The sequence below is a fragment of the Besnoitia besnoiti genome, chromosome XIII, assembly GCF_002563875.1.
Source record: "Besnoitia besnoiti strain Bb-Ger1 chromosome XIII, whole genome shotgun sequence".
Classification (NCBI taxonomy): Eukaryota; Apicomplexa; class Conoidasida; order Eucoccidiorida; family Sarcocystidae; genus Besnoitia; species Besnoitia besnoiti.
In genome coordinates, this window is record NC_042368.1 from 207,331 (window position 1) to 222,171 (window position 14,841).

The following is a 14,841-nucleotide window of genomic DNA, read 5'->3' on the forward strand; positions in this document are numbered from 1 at the left end:
TAAGGCGTGTGCAGAGGTAAGCTGTCCCCGCCGCTCCCAAAACTGTGGCTCGGTGCCTGCTCACGTCTCTTGTGGAGTGCGCACACACCTGCATTATAAACAGCTATGGAGATGTATTTAGATGCATTTAGGGTTAGGTTATAATTATGAGCCTAAGCCTCCTCTGCACGGGACTCAGTAGCTTCTGTCCCCATGTCGTCGCGCCTCGTCCTCTTCCGCGAGATCCCGCAAGCGGCGACACGAAGTGGTGTGTGGCTATGTGTGTACGGGCTTACACCTGCGTGTCTCTTTCAGCACCCGCCCCTGTTTCTGCTCCACTCTGGCAGCAGTCTTCGCTTGCTGTCTTTTGCACACGGACTGGTGCAAGGAATAATCGCACGGCTCAAGTGCCAGAGAAATGTTCCCGCGGCACAGGCAATCGCGACAGACACGAACGGACGGGCGGCTAGCAGATGATCCGCACCACGAGGAACGGAAGACAGTGATGCGTGTCCTGGGACTCAAAAAAGTCTTCGGTATCTTCCACAAAGTGTTGTCTCTTTCACAAGTGCGTGATTCGCTTCCGGCTCGCTTGTGCGTCTTCGCCAGGAGCGGGGGTCTCCCCCCTCCTCGCGCGGGAGGCGTTTTCCTTCTTGTACGGCATCCAGTGTATCAAGATTTGTTTCCTCCTGATCTGCAGAAAACGACCTTGTTCCACTTCTTGTGAATGCCATTCTCACAGCTTCTTCCGTCAGGCTTTCGCGTCCTTTTGCGTGGTTTGCCTGGGGGCCGCCTCTCGCTTTCTGAGCCCGCTCCTCATTTGGTGCGTCTTCATCATGAGTATGCATATTCCGGCTCGCGTCGTGCCTCCGCCGGTCTGCCAAAGTCATGATCTATCGTATACGACTTCATGTCGCTTTTGTCCCGATGATGCCACAGGGTTCACAGGCGGTTCACTCAGTTTTGCATCACACAGGAGTCCCCTCGTGCACGTGGCAATGCTAGCACCCGGGTCGTTTTTTGGGACGTTAGAGACGGTCTCGGTCGAACGAGCGGGGGGCGTGTGGCGGAGTCCGGGGAGAGAGTAACAGAGGATCAGAGGACAAAAGAAGCGGCCGGGGCCTACCGTGGAGCACACAAGGCGGGCGGCCAAGCATAGAGCGAGCAAGGACGAGAAAAGTGCGTGGAAGCCGGCAGGTAAGCCGGAGAGGGGCCGTGGGTACGATTCAGATACGAATAATCTGCAACCAAGCTCAACACCGACTCAGAAGCTGCCTCGAAAGCACCGCGATCCATGTAGTGGTCGTAATGGTGCAAATGGGCCTGTAAATGCACGGACGAGGCCGACAAAGCAAACCAGGGCATGCTTCACGGCAGCAGCATCTTACACAGAATGAAAAATAACGCATTTCAGTGGAGCCGGAAGCAAACTTACGCATATGTGGAAGGATCAGGTCTTGTGGTCGCCTGCTCTATCATTGAGGGAGGGCAGCAACGCTTAAGAGAACATGGCTATGAGAAAGCGGGAAACACAAAAGCAGATGGAGAGCCATGCTTTCCCAAGTGTGGAGTTTTAATACTCATAGGCACACGCCCAGATATACGCTCGAGCCGGACCGCCGCCGACCCCCATCCAAAAAGTCGTCGTCTAGGCCCAGCAGAGGCGAACGGCGGTGCATAGAGACAAAGACTTACCTTCCGCGTGAACAGCTGGTTGAAGCGTCCGTGCACGGTTGAGAAGAGGTGCGCAACCTCACACGAGTTCAGGAGTGCGAGAAGGCCGTAAGGCTGAAAACGCGAAGCAAATGAATATTGACGTTGAAAACACCTCGCAGCGAGGAAAACGTGTTTACACACAAGGGCGTAGAAGTTGGTGTGAAGGCTGCGGAAAGACGGCCAAAGCATCTTGCCATTGAGGAATGTAGTTGCGCCGTATGCCTGGCGGCTCTCTTCCACGCGTCCTACCCCAGACTCTCTCAAGCATGCTCTCGTTTGGCGTGTCCGCGCTCCTCGGAGCTTTTTCTCGTCTCTTTTTTCACTCGTCGGTGTATAGGCTGTCGACTCGGGATCCAGTCTTCAGAGGCACTTCTTTCGCTTTCTGCCGTAATTGCCCAGTGTATGAATCTTTTGTTGTATGGGTGGAGTGACACAGAAACGCGAATAGATGCAATTGTGTGTCGATATAGATAGATGCTGTAAGGAGGCCACGTGCCGCCGTCGCCGCGTCCCTGTCTTCCCAGGGCACCCCTGAAAATGTGTCTAAAAGAGGCATAACGTAGCGTAGGGCGAATAGCGGAGACCGACAACCCGCCTACGCAGACCACAATCAAATGCAAGGGACGAGGCGAAACGGCTTTTACGTTGCGGCGAAAATGTACAAGTTCCCCATCTCGTGCTCTGAACTCCTCGCCTTCCCCGCTTCTCGCGAGTGTGCCTAAGCTGGAAAAGACGCCCCACGCGTCTGTGCGTCGCTACTTTTCTGGGGAAGACGCTCTTTTTCCCACTGCTTTTTTCTTCGTAGAAGCCACGGTAGACAGGCAATTGCCACCTGGGTACATGTTTCGTGTCGTTCGTTTCACCTGGCCCTGCGGCGCGACTGCGCACAAGCCGAATCTCGTGGCGTCTTGGTTGAAGCTCAGCAGCCTCAGTTTCCGTCTCAGTCTGGAGAAACGCACAGGGGGAAGGGTGAAGGCAGACACCGGCAGAGGCGTGCACAGCGTCAGTGTTGGGAGACAACCGAGCCACAGTGAAGATCCCAAATCCTCGTTTTGGGGGAAAATGTAGTGATCCGGTATTTGCCCGGCGAAGGGGTGACAGGGCACATACAGATGTACGTGCGACGGCACGACACCGTGTCGTGCGGCCCTGCAGGGACCTCCCTGTTTCGTTCTGAAGCCAACTCGTGCACGCAGGCTTCCGTCGAAACAGCAGGTGAATACCTTGATAACGCTACTTCAACGTCATTGAAGCCGCGCGTAGCGTGAAGGAAATGCTGTTGAAAGTACCTGATAGAGTTCATCCCGCGGCATTTCGCGCTTCTCTGGTGACCCAATATAGCCCATCAGAGCACGTAGATACAGATGCATCTTTGTACATATCGACACCGACGTCCAGCTTCCAGGAGGTGTGCGTCTTCGCTCACTTTGCTACATTATGGATCAAGCTGGAAACAGAGATGAGCGGTCCGCGTGCGAGGAAGGCGGAGGCGAGACACCTGAGTGAAACACGGGCGTCACGCACCGCACCACGAGGCGAATGGAATCTCCCTCTCTTCCGCTTTCCTCGTCGAGCATCCACGCCATACCAGGTTGACATCGCTTTGCACGCCAGCGCGTGTAATCCGTCTACTTGCGAGGCTGCGATAGGCATCCATAAGTAAAGGCGCAGATATGCACGTGGATCCCTGATTTAGGGCTGCCTACAAGGCCCCGCAGTCATACACTCGTGAGGTGACAGTCGCCTTCTTCCCGCCGGGTGCGGGCAAAGGAGGTCTCTGTTTGACTCGATTGCCGATCGGCGTCTTTTCTTTTCTGGTGGCAGGGAATCGCCTTGTAGTGTGGCGCTCTTTCCCTTCTGCCCTCCTGTGCTCATTCCGCCTTCCTGTCTTTCTCGCGGTTTCACCTACAGGCTGCGCATGGGCTGGCTAGCAAACAGTTGGTTACTGGAGGCCAGGAGGTCTGCGACACGCTGCGCGAACGTGCGCTCGACGGAAGCAGCCCCACGTTCAGGTGCGACGCCCGCGAGAGGCGCGAGAGACGAAAGCAGAAAGTGCAGGCCGGGGTACGGGACAAGGTTCGTTGTGATGTCGTCGAGGTCCACGCTCAAGCTTCCGTCGAAGCGAAGAGAGCTAAATACACGTGAACTACAGACACGCGTTCTAAGCTGGCTTGGCTCCCGCAAACCGGCTGTGCGGCGTTTAAAAATGCAGTATCAAGCGAGCGCAAACCCTACAGGGCGTTCCGTAGTGGCTGCCGTGCCGTTCGTCCGCACATGCCGGTTTTCTAAAAAAACGTCGAATAGCTCCCTATGTGTCGCCCGTGTCGTGGACTGAGCACGTAGAAGCATTCTCGCTCTAGTAAGTTCAACGAAGAGTACATGTGGACGCGTGCCTGTTTGTCCAGAAGGGGGGAGGAGGGGGAGGGCAGGGGCTGCCTGCCTGCGCATGAACGCGGCTTACAAACCGCCCAAGGGTGCCCGGAGTTCACGCTCGGCGCGATGAGCGTAAATGCGGCCACGCGTCTCGCCCGTTCGGCACGTGGATTTCCTCAATCTATTCGCTTCCCTGCGCCTTGCTTGTGGCCTTTCCGTGCTAGCTTTTCGTCCGATTGTTTTTTAAAGGTGTGCGTTAAAAACAGGATTCTGGTAAAAAACCGGTGCGAGTCCGCGTGTGGGCCTGCGCCGCGCTCACCAGGTCAACTGCGCCAGCGCACGCGCGACGAGGCCGTTCATCTTGTCAAAGGCCCCGTCGTTCCGCACCCGCGGTCTGCGCCTGTCGACGCGCTCGCCTTCGCGCGGCGTGCGGCTGCGGCGCGGCAGAGTGGAGTCCCACGCCGTGAGTTTGGGGCGCGGCTGAGTGACAGAACGCAGAGGGACACAAACGATGCATCGGCAAACGCGGGGGAGGGGTCGGGAGGTGGAGGACCAAGAAGGAAAGGACTGCCAGGCGGCTGAGCGCGAAAGTCAACCGCCCCACTACCTCATGGGCGCTGAGTATCGACGCCTGAGAACCTCCTCTGGACGGGACACTCCGCCGCGCGCGAACGCAGAGGCGCATGCGAGGGTCGCTAAGCCAGAAAATATCTGTACATGGCTGAGCATGCGCGGCGGCTGGTTCAGTGCGCTTTCTGGGAAGGGTCGTCGAGAGGACAGAGACCCCACGTCTGACGCGCGGTTCACCGTCTCGAAACTCCAGATGTATGTGCCTAAAGGGGGGTGGTGTTGTGCCAGGTTCGCGCGAGCAGCGAGCCTTCCGTGCGGGGCGCTGAGGCCCTGCCTGGGGCGGATTCGCCCCGGCCCAAGGTGTGCTTACCTCGCTCGCTTCGCATATTTTGATCAGCGCGTCGTTGGACACGGGGAGCACGCAGGAAGCGTGCTCCCGCAGGTACGCGAGAGCAAGAACGCTGTTGTAAGGCGAAGTCACCACGTCGTCGGCGCCCACGGGCGAAGGGACGATCGAGCAGCAGAAGCGCGGCACTTCAGGGAGCTCTTCCGCCAGCACTGCGCGGAGGCAACACAGCCGACAGCGCGACGACGTGAGCGCAGGCCACCGCCCCCCTCTGCTCCAACGTCCTCACACGCCAACACCTCGACCTCTGCGTGCGCGGGCGCGCACGCGGAGACACGAAGGAGTGAGGCGCGGCGCAGAGGCAGGGCGCGCGCGGAGGGTACTCGTCCGCGTAAAGCCGGCAATGGGCACGCGAACGCGGAGAGCGCGCCTGCTGTCCAGGCCGACGAGAAACGGGGTTCGCTGGACGTACTCTCGACGACGTAGCTCCCCAGTCCGGAGCCCGTGCCCCCGCCAAGGGAGTGCAGCAGCAGGAAGGCCTGTATGGAGTCCGCGTGCTCGAGGGCCCGCCGCGCGGCCTCGCAGAGCTGCGGCCGGAAGCCGCGCCCGTACTCACAGTAGCCGTGAGCCCCGCGCTCAGCAAGCACCGCGACGCTCCAGGCACGCGTGTGCGGTAGCCCCAGCGCCTTCCGAGAACGCTGAACCCACAACCGAAGGATGGCGCGCGCGCGGGAAGCCAAGCAAACCCGCGTGCTGCTCACGTCGGGCGCTTCGGGTGCAGCGGAGAGCATGGTGAGCTCGACCGTGAGTTCCCGAAGGCGTCCAGCGCCGCTGGGCCTGCGTCGAGGGGTCAGGCGAGCCTATGTGAAAAGCTGAGGGCCTTGAGGCAGAGCGACGAAGCGATGACTCCCCATGATGAACGTCCACAATTATATTCTTTTTGTAAGACAACTGAACCGATGAAACGTTTGAAAAGTTCTCCCACGCCCACGCGGAGCTGGTCCGCGAGGAAGAGTTCGCCAGCGAGGCCGCGGTGCTTCGGCGCTCTCACCAGTTATTTCCCGCACCGGAGACGTCTGCGACGATCTGCCGCTCGTCGAAGAGAGAGCCAAGAGCGCTGCGGCGAGCCGCGTTCAGCACGCCTTCCTCCGTGTCGATGAGAATCGCCTGGCGCAAAAAAGACGGAGACACCTGAAGGCCGCTTCAGAGCGCAAGCTGAAGCAATCGATCCTTTCCTCTTTGTGTGCGGCTGCGCCTGTGGCTATGGCGAGACCAAGGGACGCTCGTTGCTCACCACCCACGCATGCATCAATGAATGTTCATACATATGTGTATGTATATAAATGCAAATGTGTGGACTGCCGCGTAAGTATGTGGGCATGGGACTTGAATCTACATGCTTGCACCCGTGAGCTAGGGTTGCCTGGAGAGTCTGCAGCGCGTGCGTCTCCAGAGTCGCAGGTCTCTCCGCGCGTCTGGTCGGCGCTGCCCACAGAGTGGAAGTTTCGAGGGTTTGGTCTGCGGGGTGTCCGCAAGTCTCTCCTTCGTTGTACGCAGGGGAGATCGCCAGCCGCGCACGTTGGTTCCAGCCAAGGCCCACACGCGAGCGGAGCAGAGATAAAGGCTACGCATCCCGTGCTGCTGAGGGAACTTTAGGAGATCATCGCACGACGCGGGCTCGGGTTGCGCAAGCTGACTGGTAACCGGGGCCTCACGCCCCGTTTAGACGGACACAAGCTAGCCTGTATGTGGAGAGAGTGTCTTCGAGATAGCGAGCGAAGATCGTGTAGAAAAGGTTTTCACTGCGCAGCCACACGTCTCGGGCATGGCAAACCGCTTGAGCGGACAAACGGCGAAGGCTGAGGGACTCACGCGGGCCTTTAGAGTCTTGATCGGCTGATCGTCTCCCCTGAGGTCGCGGTAGTCGGGGTGCCTGCGCGCGGCAAGGGACAGGCACCGACACACCGGCACCATCCTCTGCGGCGAGGATCGAGAACGCACGGCTTCCCAGAGGCAGCCCTCGCGTCGAGAACAACCTGCAAAGGCACGCCCGCCGCCTCAGGCGCATATATCTCAAGTCGCCGCCGTGTGTCTAAGGCGCGCACCTGGCGTCGACGTTTCGAAAGAATGTCGACATCGACGCGTCGAAGAGGGGCACCGCAGACTGGAGCCCTGGGGGTCGCCCCGGGGCAGTCGCGCCCGCGCGCGCCCGCGCGGCGGCTGCATGCTCTTCCAGCACAGTTTGCCAGAACTGCGACCCTATCTGATTTCCGCATTGCCCAATCTGAAACACGACAACTTCGCGAGGCATCCTGCCCACTTTACCGCGCGAGAGAGCGACGCGGTGCAGGCGCCACGCGACGACGCAGCGCAGACGCTTCCTTCGGTGTCGGCGTGGCATCGCCAAGCCAGAGGCCTAGCGGCGCGACTGCAAAGGGGACGTGACCGCGGTTGCGGAGACCGTGGAGACAGGGAGGGACCCGTAGGGTGCCCAATAAGTGACTCGCACGCGGACACAGGAAGAAGCCGACGAAGGAGATGGTGAAGGAGCCGCACAAGAGAGGAGGCGGACGCGGCGAAACATTTGACCCGCGCGGTCGCCGCACTTCGCGTGGCGATGCCCAGAGGCTGAATCCCTGTTTTTCACTTTGTCGAGGCCCCGAAGTGTGTCAGGTGACCGCCGGCTACGCTGAAGGCCTGAGGAAAAACATGCGAGAGGAACGGCGAGAGGAAATTCGAAGGCGACCAAAGACACGCAGGATTCCCAGGAGACTTGATGTGTAAGACGCACTCACGGTTCTACTCCAAAACAAAAGAGTCTACGAGTTGTTGAGATTGCACTTCAAATATAAATACATATACAACCATGTACTGCTTCTCAGTGTGGATGCACCTGTGCCTCCCGTGCACCTGCACATCCGCTAATAGATACACATCTCCACCTTACAAGACCACCACGTGGGCATTGGTTGCGTGCACCCGTGGACGTTGTTCATCCGCTCTATCTGTTTAGTGTTCGTTCGCAGGTCAGATTTGAGGGCTTTCCTGCGGGAGTCGACTAGGGGCCGACGACGGCGTTGCGTGTGCCGGCTAGGCCTGGGGGCCTCGGGGTGCTGTTTGGAAGGCACACAAGGCACTTGGAGGGCACTTCCTCACCGAAACACGCGAGTTTTAGATCGCAAGTGCATGTCCAATGGGATCTCCGCTCGACGGTCTTTTGTGGAAAGCAAACATGAGCGCGATCTGCCTGGGGGGGCCACGAGACGAACCGAGGATTAGTGGCAAGTCTAGGAGGCTTGCTGCTGCCGGAAGTGAAAATCTTCCGGGAAGTGAGGAGCAAGGTGCGCGTGCCACCACCGGGCACCTGAAAACAAGGGAAGCCCAACCTTCGAAGTGCTGTTAGAGAAGAGAGTTGCGTTCTTCCGCTAGTGCTAGGCACAAGTCACAGAGCCGGCGGCTGAGCTTGCTGCGCAAAAAGTCTGCCACATGACACGCGCGCATGCGGCAAAGAACGAATCGATGCTTTCGGTGTGCAATGGCATCGAAACGGGCACGCTTCCAGTTCCTGCGTAACTGATTTCGAGAAAAAACGCGTCTCACCGAGAAAAAGTGAACAAAGGAGCTCCTGCAGTGTAGAGGTGGCCGTGGATCTTCAAGTGGCGGAACTGAGGAAGTATATCCTGCGCACTCAGTGAACAGTCCGGGGGCAGGCACTGACACATCGCCCTGAAACACTCTGGACGCACGGTTCACACAGAAGGGATCCCGACGGCATGCCGTTTGGAGATGACAGGACTGGCGCACTACATACGATTGGGGTGCAAGCAGTGGATTCGAGAAAAAAAAACAAGGGGTTTCTTCAAATCATGCGCACGGGCCGCGTGGCGACGGTGTGCACTAAGAACTGTGTTCACACGCAGAGAGTTGGCATGGCAGCTATTTAGTCCCCGCATACGAGCTGATGTAAGTGTTATCGAGCCAGCGTAGATGTAGAATGCATTTATCCCTTCCCGCGTAGGGAGTTCTACTCCGTCAAAAGGGCTCACGTGTGGGCGCGTAATAGCTGCTTCGTGAAGGAAAGGCATCGATATGCTGCCCGTCTGGCATGCCCCGATGGCAACGCACACGCATATGCAGGCAGCGGCCACTGTAAAGTGTGAACACTCCTCCGCAGGCCCGCATCTGACTCGTGTTCCTCCTCGTGCTGAGAGGCAGTCTAACAGGCTGTTGTATCTTGCCCGCGCTGTCCTCGGCTTTTGGATGTCTCCGACCCCAGCTTACGTGGTAGATGCTGCACCATGCAGATTCAGGCGTAGCACGTTTCTGAACTGCTTCATCAATGACGTGTGTACTGCAGGTGAGTGGATTCTCCATTTGTGTGTTGCAGAGAACCCAGCAGCGGCTGATAATCGCGTGAACCTATGAGCATCAGGCGAAAGCGCTCTCACCCCTTATCTCGAATCGCCAGTCAGTGCACTTTTTCCTTGGGCTTTTGCTTGCTACCCGTTCATGTGGCATGCTCCCCCTCCATGAAGCGCCGGTACGTGGCCAGAAAGTGGAAAGTTTCAACGCCTTCAGCCAAGGCCAGTTGCCGGCGAACTGGAATTCTGAACAGAAGTGGGGAGGAGGCCGCAGGACACTAATGCGTACCCACGTGCAAACAGGACTGCGCATTGGCTAGCATGAATGACTTATAGTCTGTCTCCGAGCCGGCGCCTGTACGTTGCACGCTGAAAATGGCCCCGTCTGTGGAGGCATCGGCATTCAATCTTGGGAGCTCATATTGGCGGTAGCGCCTTTTTTCATATGTGCCATCGTGACAACGCCTGGATGCTGCCAAACTCAGCCCATAACAGGCGGTCAGCGTTAGTTTGCCTTGGGTACACACGCTCGTAGGAGTACCGTCCGTGTCGATGCTAAGTGAAAGACTGGATCGAGCTATCCGTAGGCCTGCGTAACAAGTCACATGGCGCCCTCGAATATGTGTGACCGTTCCCGCTCCCGGCTGTTGAAATGGATCCGAATCGAGGACGCCCCTAGCGCGTCGTCATCGACGGAAAATACGCCGCCCCTCGACGTGAATGGCATCATTCACCAAAACAAATATTTGGACAGCCACGACTGACAGCTGCAATTAAAGCCTCGCTTCCGCATTCGTGCTGTAGTCCTCGCACCCCCCATCGCCATGCCGCCGAAAGCCCCGGTTAAAAAAAAAGGCAGTGGCGGCAAAGTGTTTCAATATGCTCGTCCTTCGCTCTAAGCCATCTGGGCATGTGATCCGACTGCATAAACGCATGGTTCACGGTTCGCTCTGTTCTCCGACAGCTCGTCTTTGCAAGTGTCATAGCGCGTAAGTCAGGTTTACTTACGTCCATCCTGAACGACCGCACTCGCAAAAACGAAACGGTGCCGCAGTTCAGACATATAGGTGATTGACTACTCCATTTGCGCCGTTCCGCAGACGTGCTTCCGCTCTGGAGGGATAGTGCACGCAAGCGTGGTGTGAATTCTCTCATTCAAGCCGTGAATTCCGTACAGCACGTCCATAAACTAGTCGGCATACTGGTTGCATGCGACTGACCACCAGACTCCTGGTACGAAATGCGACGAGACGCAGATTTTATGATCGCAGCGTCAGCAGGAGAGACGCTTAGCAGGGCTCATGGATACTTGGCAAGTAGACAGTTCGGCGTGACGCAGCAGAACTTTCCACAACAGGTATTTTCAAGTGCCGAACGTAGTGTGCTGCGTGATTGTGTCGTCTGGAGGGTGGCGGTTTGTAGGCGTAACGGGAATCGAGGAGGCCTGACGAGCTGCTGCGAACGGCTCCTACTTCGGAAATATAGTTACCGGCCGTTGTCTTCCCACTGGATCGTTTTGTCGCTAATTTCTACAGGTCTGCGCGTTCACGCGGTCACGTTTTAAGGCTGTGCCGTCCTTCGTCGTTCGGGCGGGGCATTGTTTCTCGAGTGACGGCACCGAAAATGGGTTTTCTCGCCAGGATGGGCGGAGCGGTTTTCGCTCGGTCCGTCCTCTATGCCGCAGTGGCATGGGTCGGTGTCGTGAGTATTTCACATGTGTCGGCTGAGGTCGGTCTGCTTCTCGGCGGAATCAACAAGGAATTCGTCATGGAATCTCGTGGACATAACTGGAGTATGGATGCTGGAGCGTGTTTTGTGGGCCGCCCCCGCCATCTGGTCGTCGATCCCACGCTTGATCATGATTTCATGAGGACGCAGGAACTGATCACCAACTACACAGGGCCGCGTCTTTGTGCGTGGCTAGAGAACACGTATACGGAGCATATGGCGCAAAAGAAAGCATGGGAAGCTGAGCATCAGAAATCCAAGTAAGTGACGACACTGGGCGGCATCAAATTCAGAGGACTTCTAGTCATCAGGCGGAGGTCCAAAATGTTGTTCATAGCTTGAGACGTGCCGGCGGCTCTTGTTTCAACAGGCTCCGGCCGGAAAAAGTGAACTACCGATCAGCTTTTATTTGCCTTAGTGTGGACTGGAGGCCTTGGTTCGCCTTCGTCAGGGTTGACATAATCCCAGGTTCCGCCCTGGATCCACTTCTATTTTCTGGGCGGTAGACGTGCCTTCTTTGTGTCCGGTGCCAACTCGTACGGAGAAAATGTTGAGCGTTCCGTGTAGCCTGCGACGGTGCGTATCGAACATCCCCTCTTTTACATGTGGTGCGCGCACGGCTCTGTGCTGCCTGCAGGAGCAGCGTGTCAGTGTTTAACGTTCTGAAAAAACTGAAGAAGGCCGTTGCTTCTTTTCCCGTATTTACGGTCACGGTGACTGTGAGGTACTTTGACCTGTGGCACGACGATAGGTGGGGGAATCCTCTGCCGTGGATCATGGCGAGGTTTGAGTACACGCTTCCGGAGAACGGATACGGTCTTTTCTCGCACATATCCCCCGTTTTTTCTATGAACCCGTCATCTGGGACGGCAGCAGTGGTACACATCCTTCTAAGCCCCCCGCCCACCTTCAACCAGTATGTGGATCTCGGTAAAGAGAAGGCGATCCTGTTATCGGCCTTAGCAAGTGGCACAGGAGTAGGCCACGCGATACTGGCGGGGGACAAGAAGTCACCAGTTGTCCAGGTGTTCCAATTAGGGCAGCTCATCTATGCTTTGGCTGAAAACGTACTGACGATGAAGTTTGCGATTGGTGACTTTTGGCTGAAAGGCACCGAATGCTACATTCTTTCGTAAGTGCCGGGTTTTTCGTTCACTCCAGTGAGACGCATTTCACTACTTGCCGCAGCTTTCTTTGATACAGGAAGCGAAGTGTGGTTTGCACACGTGCCAGCGTTTCTACGAATCTGCAGCGTGACTGTGTGTAGGGGCGTCATTTTTAGTAAGATACACTAGACACCGTCGCTGTTTAGATGAAGTTTGTTTGGTTGTGAGCTTTCCTAACGAGCAAAGGTCCTAGCACGCTGAAGGGTCAATACGCTGCTTCTAGCAACTGCTTGCCGCCAATGCATAGTGTTAGCATGAACCTCCAGCGTGATTCGGCACGGTTTGGTTGTCGAAAGACAGTCAGGTCGCTTCTCCCCTCCATGGTGGCGCACAGAGAATTTCAGTGTTGGACAAATTGGCAGTTGGAAGTATTCATCCATCCCCTGCACGAGAAAGGACTTTCACTATATGGAAATAGGTGTTTTCTGGCTTCTTGCGCGTGCTCAGGAGGTTGGCAGTAACAACGCTCATTAATGGCGTGCCACTATGCCAGTTTGTGGCAAATCGAGGCGGCAGAGGACTATGGGCGCTTTACAAAGCAGAGAAAAGGAAGTCAGTTGCTGTGAGTGTCACAGCCGTCGACTTCTTCAATTACCGCCGTCCCACTTTCCAAGCAATAGTGACAGAAGGGTTGATTTTTGGAGGTGTCAATGACGCCCCTGTCGTAATGGAGCTTGTCACAGACCCGACGGTGATTCCTAAGTATGTGGGAACGGTCAAAGCGGCGCGAAAAGTCCGGTGGACCGTATCCTTGTTGAAGTTTTTCCACTTTGTTGCCGAGACCGGTATGGCAGTATACGATGCTAAGGAAGAAGTCGCGAGGAGGAGGGAAATGTCACGTATCCTCGCGGCCTCTCGCGGGGAACTCGGTGCCAGATGACCTTCGCTGGGGGGCGTGCAAAGTCGTTATCTTTACAGTTTTTTAGATGTCCGTGTGCCATGGTATTCGTGGCAGTTCACACCAACAGTACTGGTCACGCAGCTTTAAATGTGTGCTTTTGACTGACACGCTGCGGCAACTGAGTAGCTGGTTGAGTATGATGGGAGTCCTTCGTAGGTGTGCCTTATTTGATTGCAAGTACGTGCTCGGGGGAGATCCAGGAGACACAGTTGGACGTTGCACCGGGTTTCACCCCAGGAGTCCAGTGGCGGAGGCCTCGCAAAAACACACCCGTTTCCGCAGTTCCATACAGAGATCGGCTGCGTAGAGTTATCCTGAACAGTGCAGCGCATGTGACGTGAAGTGTTTTGACAGTAAAAGATCCGCGTGTTTACCTTTTTCTGGATCGGCCTGGCTTCGAACAGGCTGAGAAGGATGCTTCACCGCGCTGCACAACGTGTCGAAAACAGCCGATCGCACATGCTTCGTGCGCTTTCTTATGATTTGCCATCAAGCGGGGGGCTAAGAACTGCTTTCAAGCTTGTGCCTTCTTGCTGGGGATACAATCCCGTATGGCGTCAGAGTCGGCGACGCGAGACCACTTTGCTTTGAACTGGAATAGACCTCGCCTGAGAGATGACATGGGAGGGTGATGCTGGCAGTGCAGACGATCAGCGTTATGCCGTCGGCCGGTGACGAGCCTGGAGAGTCAGTCAGCTAGGGGCCGCATCTAAGGGGCTGACGGTCGCGGTGTCACGCAGTTGGGATAAAAGTTGCAGAACAAGCCCCGTAGCATGGCATTTGCTCACCTTCCGTTGGGAGTGCTTCCCCCGATTGATGTGGCTGCCAGAAATCCCGACAGCGGTCCCTTTACAGATAGCAAGGGAATGAATGCGCGTTTGCAACTGCCCCACCGCCGGGCGACGTGGCAGCAAGCTGCCCTGTAGGTTCGTTATTCTTTAATACAAGAGACACCAGTATTCTCGTGCTCCGTATGGATTCCCGAGAGCGCCGGCAAGAGTGTATTTTATAACCCCCCGCGGCCAACGATTTGAACGTGTCTTTCGCGTGCAGTCGCGGGCGCAGCGTCCGCGTGCTGCGATAATGAACTTCGTGGGCCGTAGGCGGCGCTTCAACGCTGCGAAACTGGGCTGCTACTCAGAGATTCACAAAACGCCTTCGAGGACACTGTACTGAACTAACTCCAAGGAATGCCTGCCTGGGACCCCAGGGCGGGGGTTGGCATGGAGGAGGAAGGGACGTGCGGCGGCGCCCTTCGCGTCGAGCCTGCACGACCGTTGCCAGCCGTCGGATCCGCATGCAGCAAGATCGAGTATGCCACGTCGTGCGCGGTTTACCCGGGAGAGAGACGGACTCTCACAAGCAGCACGCGGCAGCGGCAGAAAGAAAAGCGGCAGAATTTGTGGAACGCATGTTGCAGTCGCGCGTGTTGACGAGCGGAGGGATTTTCAAGGACGGGGTTTCCCGGCGTTGTCGGGGGGGTTGTTCATCGTTTGTTCGAGCCGCGCCAAGTGCCGTGGCCGCTACGGCGCGTCCGCGGTCGCCGGTGGTAGGCGAGCGAGCAGCACCCAAGCTGGCAGCAGGCCCTTCCGCGGAACGAAACGTCTCTTTGCATTCTTGCAGTATTTAGCCGTTATGGGATGCGTGCGAATCTACCCATTTTGCGAGGGGAACGTCCGCATCTCTGGGGGTTCCAAGCTT

General features: G+C 56.9%; 2 protein-coding genes across 2 annotated transcripts; one reads left to right on the top strand and one right to left on the bottom strand.

Annotated features, from left to right (window-relative positions):
- Window positions 1–1,101: 1,101 nt before the first annotated feature.
- On the bottom strand, window positions 1,102–7,295 carry BESB_029970 (uncharacterized protein; the record flags this gene model as incomplete). Its single annotated transcript, XM_029361665.1, has 11 exons — window positions 1,102–1,302; window positions 1,675–1,767; window positions 2,559–2,640; window positions 3,122–3,193; window positions 3,605–3,826; window positions 4,388–4,548; window positions 5,009–5,196; window positions 5,457–5,638; window positions 6,036–6,151; window positions 6,857–6,917; window positions 7,090–7,295. 11 exons carry the CDS (start codon window positions 7,293–7,295, stop codon window positions 1,102–1,104), a joined length of 1,584 nt encoding a protein of 527 aa, XP_029215132.1.
- Window positions 7,296–10,968: 3,673 nt separating this feature from the next.
- On the top strand, window positions 10,969–13,119 carry BESB_029980 (uncharacterized protein; the record flags this gene model as incomplete). Its single annotated transcript, XM_029361666.1, has 3 exons — window positions 10,969–11,333; window positions 11,711–12,205; window positions 12,687–13,119. 3 exons carry the CDS (start codon window positions 10,969–10,971, stop codon window positions 13,117–13,119), a joined length of 1,293 nt encoding a protein of 430 aa, XP_029215133.1.
- Between the last annotated feature and the right edge of the window lie 1,722 nt (window positions 13,120–14,841).